At 47.9% G+C, this 23,094-nt stretch overlaps 1 protein-coding gene across 6 annotated transcripts in view; it reads left to right on the forward strand.

The window, feature by feature from the left end:
- Positions 1 to 23,094, forward strand: part of CD99L2 (CD99 molecule like 2) — a 105,730-nt gene that overhangs the window by 79,613 nt on the left and 3,023 nt on the right. For 2 of the 6 annotated variants that reach the window (XM_026487524.4, XM_048213282.2), the window contains 7 exons: positions 3,994 to 4,062; positions 4,192 to 4,275; positions 6,028 to 6,087; positions 17,212 to 17,247; positions 17,629 to 17,748; positions 21,254 to 21,271; positions 22,511 to 22,576. In XM_026487524.4, coding sequence (XP_026343309.1) covers positions 3,994 to 4,062; positions 4,192 to 4,275; positions 6,028 to 6,087; positions 17,212 to 17,247; positions 17,629 to 17,748; positions 21,254 to 21,271; positions 22,511 to 22,576 — 453 coding nt within the window. Of the gene's footprint in view, positions 1 to 3,993; positions 4,063 to 4,191; positions 4,276 to 6,027; positions 6,088 to 17,211; positions 17,248 to 17,628; positions 17,749 to 17,843; positions 18,879 to 21,253; positions 21,272 to 22,510; positions 22,577 to 23,094 lie in introns of those variants that run through there. The other 4 variants (XM_026487525.4, XM_048213283.2, XM_044379868.3 and 1 more) reach the window with 2 other exon arrangements.

Raw genomic sequence — 23,094 nt, forward strand, 5'->3', positions numbered from 1 at the left:
ATATCTTCTTTGAAGAGCAGTCTCTTCAAGTCCTTTGCCCACTTTTAAATCTCATTGCTTGGTTCTTCATTGTTGAGTTGTATTCTGGATCTTGATCTCTTATCAGATCTATGATTTATAAATATATTCACTCATTCTGAGCATTGTCTTTTCAGTCTCTTGATAGTGTCCAAAAGTTTTGCACAAAAGCTTTTCATTTTGATGAAGGCCAATTTATCTTATTTATTTTGTTGCCTGTGCTTTTGGTTCATAAAAAATCATCACCAAATCCAATATCATGAAGACTTTCCCCTAAGTTTTTTTTTTCCCTAAGAGTTTTATAGTTTTAGTTCTTGTGTTTAGGTCTTTGATTCATTTGAATTTTATATACGTTGTAAGGTAACAGTCTAACTTCATTTTTCAGCGTGTTTTAACCAGCTTCTTGGTGCCCTTGTCAAGAATCTATTGACCATATATGCAAGTGTTTCTTTCTGGGCTCTCTGTTCTATTCCGTTGGCCCATGTGTCTGTTCTTCTGCCAGTACCACACTGTTTTGATTACTGTGGCTCTGTAGTAAGTTTTGAAGGACGAGCCTCCCAACTGTGTTCTTCTTTAAGATTATTTTGACTGTTTAGAGCCTCTTGAGATATTCCATATGAATTTTAGAATGGGTTTTCCTATTTCTGAAAAACAAAAGGTTATTAGGATTTTGGTAGGGATTGCCTTGAATCTAGATCACTCTAGGTAGTATTGTCATGCTAACATTGTTCGTTTTCCAGTACGTGAACATACAGGACTGAGTTGAGTTGTGGTAGTTTGTGGGTTTTGAGAAATTAGTCCATTTTTTCTCAGTTATCGAATATATGAGCTAAGTCCCTGGCATTTTTTAAAAAAATTACCCTTCTAAAACCTACAGACTCTGTAATGATGTACCTGGTTTCATTCCTTATAATAGTATCTTGTCTTTTCCCCTTTTATGTTTGTTAGTAAGGCTAGAGGTATACTCATTTTATTGACTTTTCAAAGAACAAGCTACTTCATTGATATATATTTTCTATTTTCAATTTCACTGATTTCTGCTCTTATTTCCTTCTATCTGCTTGCTTTGGGTTTGTTTTCCTAGTATCTAGCTCTTCATTTTCTAGTATTGTGAGTTAAGAACTTGGATTATTGGGGTGTCTGGCTGGCTCAGTTGTTTGAGCATCTGCCTTTGGCTCAGGTCATGATCCCAGGGTCCTGGGATGGAGCCCTGCACTGGGCTCCCTGCTTGGTGGGGAGTCTGCTTCTCCCTCTCTCCCTCCCCCCCACATGTGCTACATCCCACATATTTTGGCAGTGTTTTTTTCATTTTCATATAGTTCTATTTATTTTAAAAATTTCCTTTGACACTTTCTCTTTGACCCTTGTTTTACTTAGAAGTGCATTGTTTATTTCTAAGTATCTAGAGATTTTCTTGTTTTCGCTTGGTGTTTTTGTTTGTTCCTAGTTTGATTCCATTATGGTCAAAGATACCACTCTAGATAATTTCAATACTTTTTCCTTCTTTTTTAACTTATTTAAATTCAGTTAGTTAACATATAGTGTATCATTAGTTTCAGGGGTAGAGTTCAGTGATTCATCAGTCATATATAATACCTAGTGCTCATTACATCACGTGCCCTCCTTAATGCCCTTCACCCAGTTACCCCATCCCCCCACCCTCCTCACCTCCAGCAACCCTCACTTTGTTTCCTTAGTCAAGAGTCTCTTATGGTTTGTCTCCTTCTCTGATTTCATCTTATTTTTCCCTCCCTTCCTCTATGTTTCTTAAATTCCATGTATGAGTGAAACCATATAATTGTCTTTCTCCGAATTATTTCACTCAGCATAATATCCTCCAGTTCCATCCATGTTGTTGTAAATGGTAAGATTTCATACTTTTTGCCGAGTAACATTCCATTCTGTACATATACCACATCTTCTTTATCCATTCATCAGTTGATGGATATCTGGGCTCTTTCCGTAGTTTGCTATTGTGGACATTGCTGCTATAAACATTGGGGCATAGGTACCCCTTCGTATCACTACATTTGTATCCTTCAGGTAAATCCCTAGTAGTGCATTTGCTAGGTTGTAGGGTAGTTCTATTTTTAACTTACTGAAGAAGCTCCATACTGTTTTCCAGAGTGTCCGCACCAGCTTGCATTCCCACCAATAGCGTAAGAGTGCTCCCCTTTCTCTGCATCATCGCCAGCATCTGTTGTTTCCTGACTTGTTAATTTTAGCCATTCTGACTGGTGTAAGGTGGTAGTTCATTGTAGTTTTGATTTGTATTTCCCTGATGCTGAGTGATGTTGAACATTTTTTCACGTGTCTGTTGGCCATTTGTCTTTCTTCTTTGGAGAAATGTCTGTTCATGTCTTCTGCCCATTTCTTGATTATTTATTTTTGGGTGTTGAGTTTGAGAAGTTCTTTATAGATCTTGGATACCAGCGCTTTATCTGATATGTCATTTGCAAATATCTTCTCCCATTCTCCTGGTTGTCTTTTGGTTTTTATCCACTGTTTCCTTGGCTGTGCAGAAGCTTTTTATCTTGATGAAGTCCCAATAGTTCATTTTCGCCTCTGTTTCCCTTGCCTTTGGAGATGTGTCTAGCAAGAAGTTGCTGTGGCCGAGGTCACAGAGGTTGCTGCCTATGTTCTTCTCTAGGATTTTGATGGATTCCTGTCTCACATTTTAAAACTTTAAATTTGTTGAGGTTGGTTTTCTGGTTCAGGATGTAATCTCTGTTGGTGAATGTTCCCTGCATGCTTAAACAATTACTTATCCTGCTGTGACTGAGCAGAGCATCCCATTATGCCACTTACATCCTGTTCAGTTGATTGTGGTGTTTAGTTCTTCTCTATCGTTGATGATTTTCATTCTAGTAGTTGTCAGTTCCTGACGCTGGAGCACGGAAGTCCCAACTGTAATTGTGGATTCGTTGCTCTCTGCTTTAGCTCTATCAGTTTTCTCTCTGTGTGTTTTGACACTGTTGTTTGGTTAGGATTGTTCTGTGTTCTTGGTGGATTGACCCTTTATCATGATGTAACATTCTCCCTTTATACCTAGTGAAAAATGTCAGGTCATGTCTTACTGTATTTTTTATACTCTTTCCAGAAGATTCAGACTTATATTTCTTTGATCCACAGACAACCCCAAAACCTTATCCAGAAAAGACAGGTAATTCATTGTAAATTACCTGGACTATTTGAGGATTACATTATTGATCCGTAAAACTCACTGAAGTTTTTCCCCCCACAAATATTGCGTTTCTTTTCTCAGCGTTTGCCGTATACAGTACTGTCTTTGCCTTTCTTCTCCCTTAAATTTCCTTTCCCTTTTGCTACCTCCAGTCATAGAACACTTTATGGCACATTCTTGAAGCTCAAGAAAAGAAACTATTGGAAAACTCATGCATGTCATGCTATGTAATTGTTGTGACAGGAATCTGTATTTTTAGAAGAATCTGGTTGAGCTGGAAAACCTAATACTTAGAGGAGTGACCACACTTAAATGAACTATCTTGTTGGTATTATACTACTTTCAGTTTATAAGACACTCCCGTACTCTACTGGGAGCATAACCTCAGTCCATCCCTGGGCAGTATGATTTATGGTTATGGTGCCAGGTTGATAGTGGTGGAAACCAAGGCCTGAAGCTCCCAAGGGTCATGCTCAAGCTCTGGAACCCTCTGGGCCATGGGGTCCTATCCAGCAGATCTAGGCGGAACACCTCGCTCCATTAATCTTCACGTCATTTGTGGGACCGTGTCTGCCTTACCACCAGTCATCCGAAGAAAAGTGAATGGAACTCATCTCATTTAAACCTTCTGCATTTCTTTGTCATCCTCAAAGGGGTTGTCAGAGGCCTTCGAGGGGCCTCAAGGACTAAGAGGGGCACCATACTCATGATGTGACATCCCTGAGCCATGAAGTGGCTGCTGTATTTTGTTACTAAATGTGCTCTCCTTGCTGCCCTCCCTCCCCTTTCAGAGAGATGGGACCGTGGCACCACCACAACCAAGAGGCCAGGGACAACCAGAGCTCCAGCAAAGCCTGCAGGTAATATGGCTGCTCTGAGGAGGGCAGTAAAGAAGGGTACCGTGGAGCTGTCTTTGGGGCACTTGTCCAAAGAGCTACCTGTGCCTTAACCAATTGACTTTCTCTTGTATGTTTTGGGGCCCACTGCAGATGATGATTTTAACTTGGCTGATGCCCTGGATGACCGAAACGATCGAGACGATGGCCGCAGGAAACCGAGTGCAGGAGGAGGAGGTAAGTCAGAGCTGGCCGGAAGTCCTGGCCAGCACGGCGGCTCCCTGAACGGGTTGTCACTCATTCACGACAGCAGCCCGCAGAGTCCCCCGGGCCCGGCAGAGCTGGGAGCATTGTAAGGCCTAGGAGAACCCTAAATAGTAGTTCACAAATGTTTTGGTCTCTGAACTCCCCCAAATCATTGAGGATTTCAAAGGCTTTTGTTTCTGTGTACATTTTTTGTGCATTTGTATGTCTAAGCAGAAGAGTTAGACTCGCTGTTTCCAGATTCAGTTGTAATGTATTGTGATGGCTGAAGTGTATGAAGGAAATCTGGCCTCATATAAATATGCAGTTGAAAAAGGGAGGAATATTTTAATTGACTTTTTAGATCATTGTAGATATTCTTCTCTGTTAAGACACCCAAACTCGGCTGATGGCAGTCTCGTACCATTTCAGTATAGTGTGGAATGTGAAACCGTATCAATGAACTTTTCACACTTGATTCCATTAAACCCTTGGGACTTGCTTGGACTTTCAATGGAATTTTTATCCATTCGTGGTTTTGTATATTGTGCATTGGTCATTTGGAAATACTGGTGTCCTGGGGTCTTTTGAACTTCCAAATAATGCCGTGTTTCATTATGCAGTACCCCAGACTTACATTTGTTAATGTCACCCCCATCTCCTTAGACCAAGTCTTAAGTATTGGGAGGCTGCTCAGCTCACAGTGGTGGATATAGGTTTTTCAAAATTCTAAGTTGTGTTTGAAACCTTACCATTGGCAACAGATCCTGCCAGTGGTTTTCTTTGAAGCGACAGCCTCATTTCATTCATTTTCAAGAAAACATCTTCCAAATACTCAATTCGCCATAACCCTAGTTGGACCATCATTGATTCTTTCTAGGAAAAGTGGTCTTCCATGGCACAAAGTCGCTGATAGAACTCAGAATCGAAACGGTCCCTCGAGCGCACTCCAAATTAGTACGGTTGACTCAAAAACGTGGCGGAAATGCTTTCAGCCTGCTTTCCATTTCCTCACACAAAACGTGAAAGTTGTGTACTCATGCTTAAGCCAGAAGCCAGTTTTTCCGTTTCCTTGTATTACTTTTCTGTTGCCTCGGAACAAATGATCACAAGCTTAGCGAGTTAAGGCAGCAGCCATTTATGAACTCACAGTTTCCTTTGGTGAGCGAGGGGTTCAGGAACAGCTAAGCCGAGTTTTCTTGGGGCCTTCCAAGCTGCCATTACAATGTCAGGGCCTGGTCTCCTCTGAGCTTGTGTTCTCTTCCAAGTTTGTGTGGTGGTTGGCACAGTTCCTTTCCTTGCAGGACTAGAACTGATGGAGAAATACAGAGACGGGAGAGCTGGAAGAGGAAGACTGACCTCTGTTGCTTCTAGTGTCTGAGCTCAGGAAGGCCTCACCCTGCTTGCCTGCTTGAGTCAAGCCCACTGAGGATAATCTCCTTTCTGATTCAAACTTATTTGGGACCTTAATTTACATCCACAACATCTCTTTGCTTTTGGCACCTAATATAACCTAATCGCAGGGGGAATAGCCCCCTTGTTCATGGTCCCAGTCATGCTCCAAGTGATGGGTGTGTACTCGAGTGGGGGGAATCTTAGGGCCCTGTTAGAGTTTTGCCTACCATGTTCATCAAGGACATTCTTAACCAGCAGTCAGTTTCTGGGGGTGTTGGGCAACACTAACTCAAGATTTTTGTCCCTGAAAAATGTGTTTTGGTATCGACTGGTATATTTTGTTTTCTCCAGGTTTCTCAGACAAGGATCTTGAAGACATATTAGGCGGTGGTGAATACAAACCTGACAAAGGTAAAATTAGGAGCATTAATTTGTCTAAACACCTTAATCTTGTTACAAATGTGATTACGTGGCAACCAGATTAATTGAGCTGTTCTTACTCAGCCTCTGGGATATAAGAAGTAGTTTCCAGACATCCTGCTTACAACTTGGAGGGCTCATTTGGAATCATGTGGGCTGTGCAGCTCAAAGGGGAGGGGGGTTTATGAGCCAATTTGGAAAAGCCACACGTTCCCGCTGGTGCTCCCAAGGCAAGGTGCAGCATGGTTAATATCTCCATCCCGAGCCAGAGCCGCTTGCCCAGGCAGCACCAGTGACTGGGATCAACTCCTGTCCCCAACCTGGGGATCCTGTCACCCTTGGGTTGGGAAGAGCAAAGCTTATCACGACAAACATATTTTAGGATTTCCCAACATTTGCAGCAACATGGATGGCATTGGAGGAGATAATGCTAAGTGAAATAAGTCAAGCAGAGAAAGACAGTTATCATATGGTTTCTCTCATCTATAGAACATAAGAAAGGGATAGAAGGGGAAGAAAGGGATAAAGAAAGGGGGGGTAATCAGAAGGGGGAATGAAGCATGAGAGACTATGGACTCTGAGAAACAAACTGAGGGCTTCAGAGGGGAGGGGGGCGGGGGAATGGGATAGGCTGGTGATGGGTAGTAAGGAGGGCACGTATTGCATGGTGCACTGGGTGTTATACACAACTAATGAATCATCGAACTTTACATCAAAATAAATAAATAAGAATTAGCAACAACAACAACAAAAAAGGAGACCCATAGCAAGTTTGACATCTTTTAAAATATCTTTTTACTTTAAAATAGTTTAAAACTCGGGGCTCCTGGCTGGCTCAGTCTGTAGAGCGTGCGACTCTTGATCTCGGGGTGGTGAGTTCAAGCCCCACGTTGGGGATAGAGATTAGATTACTTAAAAATCTTTTAAAAAATCAGTTTAAAACTCGCAAGAAGTTATAAAAATTATTCAGGAGAATTTCTGTGTGCTCTTCACCCGGCATGCCCTGAAGGTCCCCACTGACCTTACATAACCATAGTATGTTGTCAAAGCCAGGAAGCTGGCATTGGTACAGACTGGGTTTAAGTTACATGCAGACCTGATTCAGCTCTTGCATGTGCTCTTGTGTCCATGTGCACACATGTGGGTATATGAAATTTCATTGTGTGTGTAGATTTCAGTAACCATGACCAATCAGGATGCCAGTACGGAACTGTTTCTTCACCTCAAGGAAACCCCCTCATGCATGCCCTACCCCCTCCAAACTACCAAAGATGTAAACCTTTTATCCTAATATACATCAAGATCTGGTCCTAATATGAAGAGAATCAGCCAGATTTATTTGCAAAATAAGTTATGATTGGAATTTGTGTTACTTATGGTGGTTGCCTGTTTTGATGGTATGTTGTGGTTGTAACTTGTAGTTTTGATGCTGAGGTGTTATGGTTGTGACTGGTGTGATGGCAACCTGTTGTGACAGGTTGTGGTTGTGACTTATCGTGGTCATGCATGAACGAGTTACGAGTGTGTCTTGTTTAACCCTGCTACACTCCCTATGGTCCTGACTGTGGCATTAGCATTTGCTGCCTTCTTGCAGGGACCATGTGCCTTTCCCGTGGAATGGTGTTCTCTTCAGATTAAAGGATACTATATAGTCACATCTGTCCTTCAAAACACCTTTCCAGACAATGTCATCTTGAGTAAAAAGTTCTAAAAGCTGCTAAACGAAACTCACAGGTGTCAGGAGAACATGGAACATTTAAAGGGCAAACCCAGCAAATTGGCCAATTACTCCTGGGTGACAAATGGTATTTCCAGATGGTGAGATGCGGGCAGCGGTAGCGAGTGGGAGCGCGTGCACGGATGGAAGGCTGAATGGCACGTCGGGGGCTTTCTTATTACCAGTACATGTTTTAGCAAGAAAGAGGTGTTGGGAAATTCTTTAATTAGGCTCATATTTGAACTTCTCTTCTAAAGCATAATCAATTGTTAGCTTAAGTTATATCCTCTGTCGTTATGACCGTCATTAAAAGAAAATAAAGGGGGTCCCGGCGAAAAATACAAGTGTGAGCCTGGTCACACATGGTCATGGTGAGCACATGATGAAATTCTCAGACATTCTCCTCTATGCAGACATGCTAATGCCATGAGCGAAGATAAAACCTCCTATTTCAATACGTGATGATGGTCAGCATAAAAAAAGATCCTAATTAACATATTTTCCAACTTTGGGTCTTAGGCATATAAACTAGACTCAACTAGAGTTTTGGAGTTTGTTTCTATAAGAATATGTTATCTGTTATATAGTTTTTTTCTCAAGAAAATATTTCTGTCGGCCTTGCAGGAGCCCCATATTTTGCTTATAGGTGACAGGAGCAGTCTCTTGTCAACAGGTCCTGCCAGCTGCCTCCGTTCCCTAGCACTTTCGCCGACTGAGAAACTTGAGGCCAGTTTCTACTCCTCATTGTCTCCTCTGGGTCTACACTTTAGTGTATGCAAGCCTCAATTCCCACTCCTGAGTTGCTCTTTGGTCCCCAGTGACTTCTTGATGGTCATGGCTCTTTGTCCCGTGTGACCTCTGCAGTATTTGACTTCGATGACCATCTGCTGCTTCACATTCCTTTCTTCCGGCTCCTCCTGGCACTCTCCCACTTTCGTGGTTTCATTCGCTTCTTCCTAAATACTGTTGCCTGCCGGGAAGGTTGCCTTGGGTATCCTGTTCAGTATACCATTCTCTTCCTCACTGGAAGTGATCGATGTTAGACGCAAAGATCTGAATGTTGAGTGTGTTCGTCACGTAGTGGGGTGTTGCTACTTCTGTACCCTTTCTGCCTCCTGTCTACCAAACCATGTATACGCGTGCCTTTGTGATTATTTCTCTATTCATCAGCATTTATATTAACCTAAACATGGGTTCATACCTACTCTCCAACTGTGATCCAGTGCCCAAAGCTTTCTTGCCTCTCTGTAACTTTCCTCTCTGACAGGGAGAAACCTACCATTCGTTGATGATTTGCATATTTGCTCAGTTCTGATATCAGCTCATACCTCTATGAGGAACAACTTTACCATCAAGAGTACAGGGTTTATGTTTAAATTCTTTGGTCTTTCTCTGACAGTTTCCAGTCAAGATAGCCTTTTTCATGGTTGCTTGGGTCAGCTGCTGTGGTTTTCAGGCAGTTAGATTCAGTTGTCACAGCCTGCATCCCGTCCGGGGATCTCCTGCCTGCCTAGTCGATGTTTTGTTTCGTTCTTTTGCTTACGTACATTAAAGTTCACTCTTTCTGATGTACAGCTGTGTGGGTTTTTACAGATGCATTTGGTCATGTGTCCACCACCAAGTACCATCCAGAACTTTCCTGTCACCGTAAACGTTCTTCTGTAAGTCCGTGTGGTAGTCAGCCATTCTCCCTTCCTCAGCTCTAATCTGTTTTCTGTTAGTGTAGCCACTAATCTGTGTACCGTCTGCATAGTGTTGCCTTTTCCTTAATGTCCTGTAATTGGAACCATGCAGCGTGTAGCCTTTGTAGATGGACTGTTAGGAATAATGCATTGAAGATTCTTCCATGTTTTTTCATGACTTGATAGTATATTTCTTTTTAGCATTGAATAGTGTTCCATTGTCTGGATGGAACACTTTTGGTTAGCTGCTTACCTGTCGAAGGACATCCTGGTTGCATCAGTTTTTGATGATTATGCATAAAGCTGCTATAAACAGTTATAAACACAGGTTTTTGTGTGGACATAAGTTTTCAGTTCACTTGGAACTGTGTGTATGATTACTGGGTCGTATGGTAAGTCTGTTTAACTTGGCGGTAAACTGCCCAGCTGACTTCTAAAGTGGACGTGCCCGTTTGCGTTCCCATGAACAGTGAATGAGAGTTCCTGTTGCTCCACATCCTCATCAGCAATTGGAATTGTCAGCTCTTTTGGATTTGGGACATTCTAATAGGTAGGTAGGGGTATCTCATCGTTTTTTCATTTTTTAAAGATTTTATTTATTTATGAGAGCACACATGTATGCACAAGCAAGGAAGAGAGGGAGAAGCAGACTCCCTGCTGAGAGGGAGCCCAATGGGGGGCTGGATTCCAGGACCCTGGGGTCATGACCTGAGCAGAAGGCAGGTGCTTAACCGACTGAGCCATCCAGGCAGCCCAGTTTTTTTTTTTTTTTCATTTGTATTTCCCTAATGAGAAGTGATGTTGAACGTCTTTTTATATTCTTATTTTATATTCTTCTTTGGTTAAGTCCATTCAGATTTTTTGCCCATTTAAAAAAATTTTTTAAAATCGTGTTTTTTGCCTTTACGAGTTCTTTATATAATCTGGGTACAAGTTCTTTATCAGGTACATGATTTTGAAAATATCTTCTTGCAGTCTATGGCTATCTTTTCCTTTTCTTAATAGGTTGTTTGTTGAATATTTATTTCTTAATAAAGGTCAGTATCAATTTTTTGTTTTATGAATCATGCTTTTGTGTTTAAGAACAATCAAGGTCATGGAGATTTTTTTCCTCTGTCTTCTAAAAATTTTATAGTTTTAGCTTGTACATGTAGGTCTTTGCTACTCCATTTTGAGTTAATCTGTATATGGTGTGAGATAGGGGTCCAACTTTATTCTTTTGCATGTGGATATCCAATTGTGGCACAATTTGCTAATTAGATTATCCTTTCCCCACTGAATTGCCTTGATTCCTTGGTGAAAATCAGTTGACCATAAGGGTAAGGTTTTGTTCCTGGGCTCCTTCTACTCCATTGAATTCTATGGCTGGCCTTGAGCCAATACCAGACTGTCTCTGCTGGGCATGTGGTCAGCTTCAGGGCAAGCAAGGCTCTGTGGAGAGTTTATTAAGCCCCCCTGTGGTTGTCTTACCCCCCCACCCATTAAATCCCTGGCGAGGTGGCTTGCTCAGGCTGAAGGAGCCACTGACTCTCCCTGTTTACTTGCTACTGAGATTGCCACATTTAGCTGACAGTGCTCCAAGTCTCACGGGTCCCTCTGGCAGCTGCAGGGCAGTTGCTGGCTTTTGTGGCGTGTCTGCCCCTCCCCAGTCACACTAGCTGCTGGAAGACCTTGGGGGCAGGGGGATTAGGATCAACCCTGGGCGATGAGGCCACAGACTCCAGCTCTTCTCGCTGGAACTAAATCTGTTTCCTGACATGGCTGCCTCTGAATGTCTGGGGTTATAGTTGCTTTTTGAGGAGAGGATTTGTTGACCTCACTCTGTCATACCAGAAGTCCACTCCCCTAGTATTATTTGAATTTGGAATCTTCTCTTTGCTTCCCCTCCCGCTCCGGCCCACATCCCCTCCCCTCTTGGGTCGTTACCTTAACCTCTTAACTGGCCTCGTGGCTCCAGTTTGTCCTCCACACAGCTGCCAGAGAGAACCCTCAGGAACATGAAACTGCTTTTGTCAGTCCTCTGTTCAAAACTGTTATGTAATAATGAAAAGACAAACAGCTCAGTTAAAAAAACAAGCAAAAGATTTGAACAGACACTTTATATAGAAGGATATTATATGGAGATGTTCAAAATCATTATTCACTGGGGAAATGCAAATTAAATCCACGATGAACTACCACAACACACCCACCAGAGTGGCTAAAATTAGAAAGACTGACAATACCAAATGTCGGTGCAGATGTGGGTTAACTGAAACTCTCCTACATTGTTGGTAGGAATGGAAAGCTTCTTAAAATACTGAACATAGATCTGCCCAGTGACTCAGCAGTCTCACTCCTATTCCAGAGAAAGGAGAGCTTCTGTCCAAAAAACACTTAAAAAGAATATTCATAGCAGCTTTATTTATAACAGCAAAACAAAAACAAAAAGTGGGAACAGCCCGAGTACCAGCAGCAGAATGAATAGACAAATTGTGATGTATTTATATATGCATATGACAGAATGAATTACCGATATAAAAACATGGGTAAATGTCAAAAACGTTATGCCGAGTGAAAGAAGTCAATGAAAAGAGCGCATACTATATGAAACCAATCATATGAGGTTCTAATATTTGCAAAACTGATCTATAAAGTTAGAAACGAGATCATGGCTGTCGGGGTTGGGATGTGGACAGGGATCAGTTGGGCAGGGACATAAGAGAACTTTCTGGGGCGACGGTGCTGTTGTATATTTTGGTGGAGGTACGGGTCTCACAGGGGTCTGCATCTGCCAAAACTTATCAAATGATACACATAAGATTTATGTATTTTACCATATGTAAATTTTACCTTAATAAAGGGCATCCTAAGCAAATATGGAACCAGAGGTCATAATACGTTTAGGGGCGGCGTGAACGGATGTCTGCGACTGCCTTTGAAATGCAGCATGAAAATAAGAGAAACTGGTGAATGGATGGAGGGATGGATGGATGGACGGACACGTGATAAAGCACATAGTGCCAAATGCTGTAGAACTCAGGGTGGATAGGAGTGTTCACTGTACGATGTTTTCAACTTTTTAGTATGTTTGAAATTTTTCTTAATTAAATATAGGGAAACATTTTTAAAGAAGCCAAAAATCAAGCCTCTTTAATGGCTCCCCACCGCCTACAGGATAATTTCAAGCCCCTTAGCCTGCTGAGCTCTCTGTCTGCCACGGAGCCCCAGGTTCCTTTCATCTGCAAATCTGCAAACAGCCTGTGCCTTCACGCGTGCTGTTTCTCTGTCTAAAATGCCGTTCTTCCACCAGATGAATTTCCGCTCATTTCCCGGAGAGGGCTGAGCTCCCCGTCCCTTAAGAGACGCCTCAAAGATCACCTCCACTCCGGAGGCTTCTCCACTCTGTGGCCATCTTCGGCCTGGCCCAGGATGGCCCTTGGGTGCGACAGCCCCGGCCTGCCTTCGTTCTCTTCCTGGACTCTCCGTCATCCTGCGGGCGCAGGCTAGCGTGTACTGGACCGAATCACACACTTTCACTCCGGCTGGATTTGGCTTCCCAAAAGCAGGCGCCTTTTTCCTACGTATCCCTGGCACCCCAACAAGTGTTCGCTGAAATGAGGGGGACTAAAATGGAACAGACCCTCTCATTCATGCCTCCCAGACACACCTGATGGGCTCTGATGACCCTCTAGGCCACGTCTGTGATGGGGTCATGGCATGAAATGCTTTCTCCTGGACCCCAAAGGGCCCTCTGGCCGAGTAAGTGCGCTCTTAGAGGCCGTAAACTCTGTGATCTGGTCTGTAAACCTAGGTTTCCCCCAGGTAAGCTCCGAGGGGATTTCATGAGAAGGGAGAGGACAAACAGGAAGCTTCCATTTGGCCGCAGGCCAGGTCCTCTAAGGAAGCCCTGACCTTGATGGAGCTGCTGTACTTGTCTAGCCTCTTTGTGAAGCAAATGCTTTGCTTGATCTTCCTCTGGCTCCTTGCATCTGTTCGGAGTTGGTGAAGGATCTGGAGTGGAGGGGGGTTGTCATTAGCACCCACTGGCATGTTGTCCAAAAGCCCTTGGTAAGTTGACCCAGGGAATCCACTGGGGAGGGAGGGGAGAGCAGGTTGGGGAGGGCGCCTAAAGGGATGGGCCACTGACTGATACTTGTCGGTATCCAGGGTCACAGCCTTTCCATTCTTGGGAGGGTTCTCCTCAAAGATGGTCATGGGACGGTAGCTGTACAGTGTTCTGGCTGGAGGGTGAGCTTTCTCATCACGGAGGCGGGGGAATGGAGGAGATCCGCACCTTCAAGACTTTCTGGGACACTGGGGAAGGCATCCCCAGGGGTTAGCTGAGGCGGCCATCTTCTGGACAGTTTTTTCAGTTTGACTTGACTTTGTATCCATGGGTCATTTGAAGCAAGTCCTTTTCCTTCTTTATTTATTTTTAACTTTTTATTTTTTATTTTGCATTTCAGCTGCCCATCTTCTTATAATGAAAATAAATTTAAAAAAAAATCTAACAGTCCTAGCTGTGGCTGTTGGAAGACTAAAATACTTACGAAAGTCCTTAAATACTTGAACATCTCCCCTCCCCCCCCCCCCCCCCCCCCCCCGCCGCAGTTCTAGATAGAATCTCCCCACTGCTCTGCGGCTCTCCGTGCCCTTGGCAAATCCGATGTGTCAGGCACTCACTGTGAGCCGTGGGCTGTGCTGTTGTCAGAGGAGGGCAGATACGTGCCTTGCATCCCTGCTTCCTGGGACCGTGGCTGTGGCGGACTGAAGACTGACGTGTGTGTGCATGTACGTGCATTGCCGTCTTGTGTTTGAGGACGCTCTGGATCTGACACCTGTGTTCACGACAGGGCGTATTTAGGACTTCTTACCGGGGTAATGCCTCCTGTTCCAGCGTTGCCTGTAGGTACAGTGGTCACTATAGCTGTAGGGGTTCTTCTAGCTGTGGGGGAGCTGCCGCTCTGACAGTCACTACAGTTGCAAGGGTCCCTAGAGCTGTGGCAGGATGTATAGGCTTCTGTACTGAAAGCAAATGGCAGTATGAGCTGTGCTGTACGGGGGAACTTCTAGAACAAGAGAGGACAACTCTCGTCTCTTCGGTATGTAGTAGTGAACCCAGAAGGCAGGTGGGGATACAAAACATACCGTCCTTGAAAATGAAGATTCTGCCAGCGACCTATGGAATAGCTTCTTTGAGCTGTCCCTCCAGTTATGGGAAGATAGGGGCTGGTGTATTTTAAACATTTCTTACAAATTATATGAAAATACTCCTTTATTGTTTCACTATCTGGGAAGAATCACCAGTAATACTTTGGAGTATATGCTTGCAGTACTTTTTCTCTAGATAATATTACATTTGTAAATATTTATTTTTATAAAAATGGGACCATGCTACTTTTTTAAAACCAGTTTTTATTCAGTAGTAACCTGAATATCTTTCTTGGTCATTAAAGAGGACTCTAAAATATTGTGTTATACCATCATTTCTTTAACCAGTGCCTATTTTGAGAGGTCTCTCCCTCTGGCTGGTTACCCCCTCATAGCCAAATACACAAAACCGTCATTGTTCGTCAGCTAAATTCCTAGATGTTGACTTGCTGGGTCACAGGAAGTATAAGGTTTTAATGATGTGACTCTTCAAGTGTACTGCGAAATGGTATTCCCCTGAGGTGGTACTGGCGTCCCTCCTACCACTGTTTGCTCCTGTCTCAACTTCCCTGGGTATTCTAGTTTTGTAATCGTTGTAAATTTGATCGGTGTAAAACGCTATCCTGTCGATGTTTGCATTTCTTTGACCACAAGAGAAGTGGAACACTTTTTACCTCTAGGTCTTACTAGACCCTCCTAATATATTGTGTTGAATTGCCTGTTCACATTCGTTGCCCCCTTTTTTTTTTTTTTTAATTTTAAACTGGAGTCTGTATCTTTTCTTGTTGACTTGTAAGGACTCCTTTTACATTAGGGATAATTAAGCCCTTTTCATAAATTCCAAAAGCATCTTCTTTACCAATTCATTAACTAATAGACTTTTGGGTGGTTTCCACTTTTTGGCTTGTATGGATAATGCCACCCTGTCCACATTTCATGTAACATTCTTGTAGCTCACAATCATAGAGATTGTGAGGTTCAAGAGTTGAGGTGAAAGACGAGGTTGAATTGCTCAAACCTGTCTGGAGATCTGCTGACATGAGCCCATCAGCAGGGGATGCCTAGGAGGGGCCTACCCCTACCCTTGACAGTGGTCACATCCCAGCACAGCAGAAGGGCCCACCGATGGGCCAACACCGTCAGACTCCGGGCCCTCACAAGCGACCTCTCTGCCAACCTGCTGATACACAGAAGACCCTGTGCTGTCCTGTCTGCTGCTGCTCTCCGACAGCGTGGACCGTGCTTTTGAAAAAGCCAGTGCTGGTTGTTTTGGAAATAACCATTCATATCCAATCAGGGATCTTTAGCTCAAGGATTCAGCCCTAAGTGGAAACATAACAAACCTCATTTTCTACCCCCCACACTCTTGAAAAAAATAGACTTTATTTTTCAGAGCAGTGTTAGGTTCACAGCAAAATTATGGTCCCTGCTCCCCACACCCGCAGCCTCCCGTTACCAACACCCCCCCCCCCAGAGGGGCGTGTGTGTTACAGTCCATGAATGTACGCATCGCCGGACTCCAGTTGGTGAAGGAAGTACCAGAGTTCATTGCCTCCCAACATCCCAGAGCGGTTTCCCTCAAAAATCCTGGGCCCTAGGGGTACAGCCTCCCTCCATGAAAGAGCACTCTGCCCTGAGGAGAAGGGAGCGCTCGAGGCTGACAAATGGCCTGTGTGTGGAGTTCTGCGCAGTTTGATCACGCTCGTAGGTATAGGCACGTGGGACCACCACCAGGGCCCCGATAGAGACCAGTCACCGCAGGGCCCTTTCAGAGTCACACCGTCACCCCCCCCCACCTGCCCTAATCCCTGCCACCCCCTGATCTGTTCTCCATTCTGTGATGTTTTGGAGCCTTTTGAATTTCAAAATACTGGATCAGGGACTGCCAGCCTCCATTTGCTTATGTGCCAAGGCAGAGGTAGGAGGCCTTGAACACTCCTGTAGCTGTGTACGTTCCTACATTATGCCAACGGAAATGGCTGGATGTGAAGAAAAACATGTCAAGCACTAGGCCCAGGAGGCAAGTAATCTGAAATATTAACTGCAGATCTCTCTAGGTGTTATGAGTTGTTTTAATGCTAGTCTTCCATCCTTGTTTTTAAAAAACACAAAGTTTAAGCATTTTCTGCAGTCAGATAAAGAATCGAGACTTCTTACAGGAGATAGTACATATATGGGCTACGTGTAGTGCGAGCATCCAGAAGGAGGGTCCCTGGCATGGGTCCAGCTCTGCCACCTGCTGGCAAGTCCCTCACCTGCGAGCCTGCTCCCTCCCCTGTAAGATCTGGGTGGCTAGGCGCGCCTGCTTCCCCGTGTTGCGAAGACTCCCGCGTATGAAGAGCCGGGCTAGAACCCATGCTCAGGGCGGTCACTGTCCTTCTACAGATCACGTGTTGTACGTGCAGTCTGGGCTTTGCAGCTGAGAGGCATAAGGAAGCAGGTCTTGCCAGTCGGGGAGAAGCCCACTGGGGATTGACTTGGGGGGAGGTGCTGTGGCAGCGGAGGAATCGGAGTCAGTGAGGTGGGAAGAGGCTGTGCACAAGCTGGGGGAATGCGGGCTCACGGCTTTTGTCCTTCTTTCAGGTGATGGTCGGTATGGCAGTGATGACTCTGAATCCGGTGGGTTTGTGTCCCGAGGAGACCTAGTGCCGGCCTTCCCCTGACTGTTTCCGGTAGAGAGCCACCCGGCCAGCAGTGGAGGGACCCAGTGATTTAAAAGAATTAAGCATGAAAATCGGGGTCCCCAGGGAGGTGGCCCCATGGGAAGGAAGCCTGCTGGCCTGAGACCCAGGTTTCCCAAGGTGGAAATCCTTATGGAAAACAAGAAGCACTTGGCAAGGGCCTTAGATAGAAGTGGCTTTGCCCTGTCACACTGGCTTGGGGTCACGGGCGTTTGAATGAGCTTAGCTCAGCGGCGGGAGGAGAGCCAGGTGCCCGAGCCGATCTCGAGGGGCTGCTGGTGCCGCGTCTCTTCACGTCTCCCCCCTCCCCTTTGCCTAGGAGTGTCGGCCGAGGCGGGCACCATCGCGGGTGTGGCCAGCGCCCTGGCCATGGCCCTGATCGGCGCAGTCTCCAGCTACATCTCCTACCAGCAGAAGAAGTTCTGCTTCAGCATCCAGCGTAAGTGCAGCCACCCTGTGGCCTCCGAGCCAAGTGGCCAGGTCTTTCGGGGGCGGGGGGCAGAAACAGGGATACAATTCGGGTCCATTCCACAGCCTGCCCGAGACCGACTCCTGAGTGGCCTTTCCAGGGTGGACGGGTCGCAGCTGGACCAAAGTGTGAACGGACCGTATTTCTGTGGACAGCACCCAGGGACGCTGATGTTTGTCTCTCCCAGAGCGGGAGAGAGCCTGGGCTATCCATTCAGCCTCAGGCCTCGCCTGCTCCATGCCCTGGCCTCCTCGGGAGCACGAGGCAGCCAGCTGAGGGCTCTGAGAGCCAGCACGCCACCGGAACGACAAAGGGCTTTCAAGGAGCAGGAAGGCAAGGGGCAGAATAGAGGGTGGGGTTTGCACCCCCCCACGTGCTTCACGTGCGAAAGGTTGCTTTCACTTTATACTGTAGCTGAGAGCATCTGAGTTGTAAGTTGAATAGTGACACACAGAGCCCCATCTTCCCAGCCTGCGGGGCCCTGGGCTGGGAGCCCTGTGGGGATGCTGGCAAGTGTGAGCAAGAAGGGCGCCCTTGCTCGGGTCACCAGCACGGCTTTGATGTGTCACTGCTTGCTGACGGTGTGTCTCTAGGACTGGCGATTTTTAGTTCAAGTGAGAGGCCCTGGCTCAAGCGTGGTTTTCCTCTTTCCTGAAGCTTAGGAGCATCTTTTGTGAGGCTTCCCTTCCCTGCCCTTTCTCTGGGCCTCTGCCCTTAATTCTAACCTGGAGCCAACAAATGAGCCTGGGCCCCAGAATGCTTACATGTAGGTAATGCAGCAGTCTCCACCTCTTTGTTCCTCTGACAGTCATATTCGCTTCTCTTACTCTTATACAATGTTCTTGACCAGGGTCACCACGTACACAGTCTGTGCATGGCAGTACTCCAGGGTCACCGTTCATGTTTCAGTGCACAACCTGCACAACTGTTCATGGTTGCCGCGCTTAAGATCCTATTGACCCACCATGGACCCACAAGCTTGGCTGTAGAGTGGTGTGAACAGGGAGGTGTCAAGAAAGAGTACGGAACTGGAAGCTGGATTGTCCTTAGAGCTCTTTTGTCCTAATTCAAAAGCAAAGAAATGGAGTGGCTTAAAATGACAGAATCTATTCTCTCACAGTTCTGGGGGTCAGAAGTCCAAGATCAAGGTTATCAGCAGGTTTTGTACCTCCTGGAGGCTGTAGGGGAGGATACTTCATTGCCTCCTCCAGCTTCTGGTGGGTCTGGGTGTCCCTTGGCTTGTGGCCCCACCACTCCAATCTTTGCCTTTGCCTTCACATGGCCTTTTCCTGTGTCTGTGTGCCTTCTCCTCTTCTAAGGACACCTGTCATCACAGGTAGGGTCCACCGTAAATCCAGGATGACCTCATCTTGAGATCCTTAATCACACTTGCAAAGACAATTTTCCAAATAAGGTCACATCCATAGGTGGCAGGGGGCAGAGGACGTGGCCACGGCATCATCACCCTAACGGGGAGATGTGTGCAGTCCGTGCTTGTCAGAGCTGGCCGGGATGCCTCATATGCCGGGGCACGGCGCTTGGAGCCATGAAGAAGCCTGTCGTGTAACAGAGTTACAGTGCGGATGGCTTCCCAGCCACTGTCAAGTGCTGCATGTGGGGTCCCGCCCTGAGACCACCCCCCCTCAGCCCCAGGTTCAAGGGCATCCTGACTTTATGGGCAAGGAAACAGGCTCAGAGGACTGTTGAAAGAACGGAATGCAGACCGGAAGCCCTGGATCCACAGGGGAGCCAGAGGCAGGGACAGGGAGGGCAGAGCAGTTAAGAGACGCGGGCGGGGCCACTAAGTCAAGTGAAAATACCTGATTTTTACACTCGTTTTCTAAAACAGGTGTGAGGCTTTGCAAATTGGATTAGCAGGCAAAGCCAAAGAACATGAGACCATGAAGGCCTTGGCATATAGAGTTGAACAACTTATGTGATATTTGAGGGAGAATAAACCAAAAAGAAGGGGCCTTGAGGACAGATTCAGGCTGTGAGTCAGTCTGTGGGAGGACATGGCTCTGCAGTCTGAGGGCAGCCTGGAGGTGGCGGCCAGCCTGCTGGTCGGGGAGGCACAGGCCGGGGAGGCAGGTGTGCTTGAGTGGCTACTGAGGGCTCCCCCTCCCCAGCCCCCCTCAGTCTGCAGACTTCACACCACACCCACCGGCCCCGCCACCCATGTCCTTGGTCCCCATGCCCCCTCAATTTCTGGAATCTCACTGTTCCTCCGTCCCCTTCCTTGCCGCCCACTTTCCCCTCCCATCTGTCAAGGATGCCCTTGTCATTGCTGAACCCACACTGTCCTGAGTCCCTGCCCTGGACACACTTGTGCAAGCACTGTCCTCACACAGAAGGGAACTGAGTGTGGCACATCCCCCAAATTTGAAAAAGATCTCCCTTCCGTATCCACCCCTGCACTATCAGCACTCTTCAGAATTTGTCAGTCGTCTCCGCTCCCGTCTCGGATTCCTCCCACGTGAGTGGGTTCCCCCTCCCAGGGCTGGTGCCCCCTGCACAGGTCGGCTTTGGGGCCGCACCTCCATCACCACACCATGGCCTCTGCCTGTCCGGGACCAGGTCTCCCCTCCTCCATCGGGATGGTTCCATCAGCCTCCCGCCTGCCCTGCTCCCCCGCCCCCATACTCCTCTCTGCTTGGAGCAGCCAGAGCGATGGCTCTGCCTGGACCTCCCATGTTGCTCACTGCCCTCCAGGTCCTGGTCCAGACACTGAGCTTGGCCATTCAAAGCCCTTCCTGGTTTGGCTCCAGCCACGCCAGCCACCCCTGTCCCCAGAAGCCATACTCTCTCCCTGAGTGTGTCCTGCTCTCTCCGCTGTCCCGCTTCTCACCTAGCTGCTCTCATCCTTGGGCCTGGGGCACCATCCCAGGAAGCCTGCTTGCTCTCCCAGCCTGTGGGACTCAGCAGACGCCTGTGCTGCGTGCTGCCACAGCGCCCCCTGCCGACCGGGCCTGGGGCCCGCGGGGCCGAATTGGGCTGGGTTCCTGCGTCTGACTGCCAACCGCCCCACATCGCGTTCCGGACTGGCAGCTCCGTGGGGGACTGTGTGTGCTTCATCCATGGATGTGTCCCTGGCACCCAGGCCGGGCCAGAATTGAGAGGAGCCCCATGGATGTTTGTGGAACAACTAAGCCCCCTGAGAAGCTGGGGTCGGGACTTCCCATTCCTACCCTTTCTGCCAAGCCTCTACCCAGAGTGGCCACAGCCAGCACAGCATGGAGGTGACAGAAGGCAGAGCACCGGGGAAAGCCCCAGGGAGATGGGGCGTGGCCGCTGGGGGGGCCTGTCCCCGTCGGTGCTCAGGGGCTTCCAGCCTTTGCTGCCACCAGAGGGGCCCAGGCTTTGGGGGCCCTCTGCTTTCCATCTCTGCCCTAGTGACAAAGTCACAGTGTGACAGGGTCAGTGCCAGGGGCTCGCTTCTTGCTCCAGGGCACTAAGCTTTGTGTCTTGCCTTCAGATGCAGCAGAAGGTCAAGGTAATGACATGCTTCCACTTACTCGTTTTCCTCTTCTGCTTTGGCTGTAATGCGTCATTGTCCACCCTCCCACCGGCTGCTCTTGCTCCACCCTCCACCCTGACCCCTTCCCTGGTGCTCACCAACTTGGCTGTGACCGCAGCCAGTTTTAGCTTGCCCTGATGTGTGTGGGAAGATGCCAGCAGCCAGGCCTTCTGTTTCTGGGCTATGCGTGGCCGGGGTTGGGGGTCCTGTCTGGGAGTCAGATGCCCACGGGTGGCCATCGCTGAGGAGCAGCCAGAGGGCTTCCTGCAGGCAGAAGACATGTTCAGTGCATGCCAGGGGGGCAGCGGGACAGTGATCGGGAGGCTCGGGCTGCCTCTCCCGGCCCCTGGCCATCAGGCAGGAGCAGCGTCTGCCGGCTCCCTCCCCTGCCTTGGCCACACAGGGCCAGCCACACCTGCCAACGAGCCACGCCCACATTCTTCCTGGGCCTACCCGGAATCTACCTCGAAAGCACCAGAGCAGGCAGGCGTCCTTTTCTAGGTGTGGAGCCTGGCTGGAGCCCTGGGTGGCAGAGGGACTTAGTCTGGTGCTGCTCAGTCATTTGGTTGTGAGAACCATGGCCCAATTTTCCCACAGGCCCAGGGCTCTGATAAAGCCTTATCCAGGGCTGTGACATGGACTCTGGGCACCCCCTAAGTAGCAGCAGGATGGGGTCCACTCAGAGGCCCGCATGCTCAGTGACCTGAGTGCTGGCATGCACAGGGTGCTGCGAGAGTCCCTGAGCCCCTGTTGGAGGTCGGTGGGGAGAAGGCCCATATAACTGACCAGCACGGCTCCCCGTGGCCACGGCCCTCCACGCGGGCATGCGGAAGGCACATCTTCCCGGCAGCTGGAGGAGCCAGTGGCTCAGAGGTGCGGGTGTTGCCGGGAAGGCCGTATGCTGGCAGGACGCTTTGCTGGCATCTCTGTGGTGAAGCCCCGTTCAGCCACCCGCCCCCCTCCCCCCTCCCCCCTGCATCTGTCAATCCCTCATGCGGTGCTTGGCTCCCTCTCCACCTCGCTGGACCCTGGGCTGGCATGTGGGCCCATGGCTGGTGCTGAGCCTGCTGTCTGGCCCCCGGTCTCCCATGTGGTGGCGCCTGCTCTCGGGGCCTTTGCTGTGGGTCCTCTCTGAGGACCATGAGAACTCCTGGGCTTGGTCCGGTGCCCTTCGGTTCTATGTCGGTCACCAACTCTGCTCTTTGCCCTTTGCAGAGGGTCTGAATGCAGACTACGTGAAGGGCGAGAACCTGGAAGCCGTTGTGTGTGAGGAGCCCCAAGGTGAGGCCGTACGGGCCCTCGTTTCTTGCTATAGGGCTGCTAGTCAGTGGGCTGCGCGCTGAGTGGAACAGTGCTAGGGAAGCATGAAGGCGTCTGTTTCTAGAATTTCCAGCCAGAGCAAGCGGCTGCAGGGGCCCCAGAATCACTGCACTCTGCCCTTGATGAGCCAGATTCCAGCTTCATGACAGCAGGGACAGTGGGGCCACAGCCAGGGAGGTCTGGTGGCAGGTCGAGCACTTTCGTGCGCTGTGGGGCTTCTGCTCCCTGTCGGGGAAAACCAATGCAGCCCAGGCAGATGCCCACAGAGCTGTGGGGAAGCCTTGAAATTAGGCCCCTGACTTTTCGTTTTGAAGACTGCCCAAAGACAACAGGGACTCAACTGAAACACAGAGCCTCTTAGGAGAGCCTGTGCCTCTCCGGTCCTCCATGCCTCTCTGGTCCTCCATGCCTCTCCCTTCTGCAGTCGAGCACCTTCTGAGTGCGGGAGCCATGGGCGATGGGAGGCCACGTGAGGTCAG

Source organism: Ursus arctos, chromosome X (genome assembly GCF_023065955.2).
Source record: "Ursus arctos isolate Adak ecotype North America chromosome X, UrsArc2.0, whole genome shotgun sequence".
Taxonomy (NCBI): Eukaryota; Metazoa; Chordata; class Mammalia; order Carnivora; family Ursidae; genus Ursus; species Ursus arctos.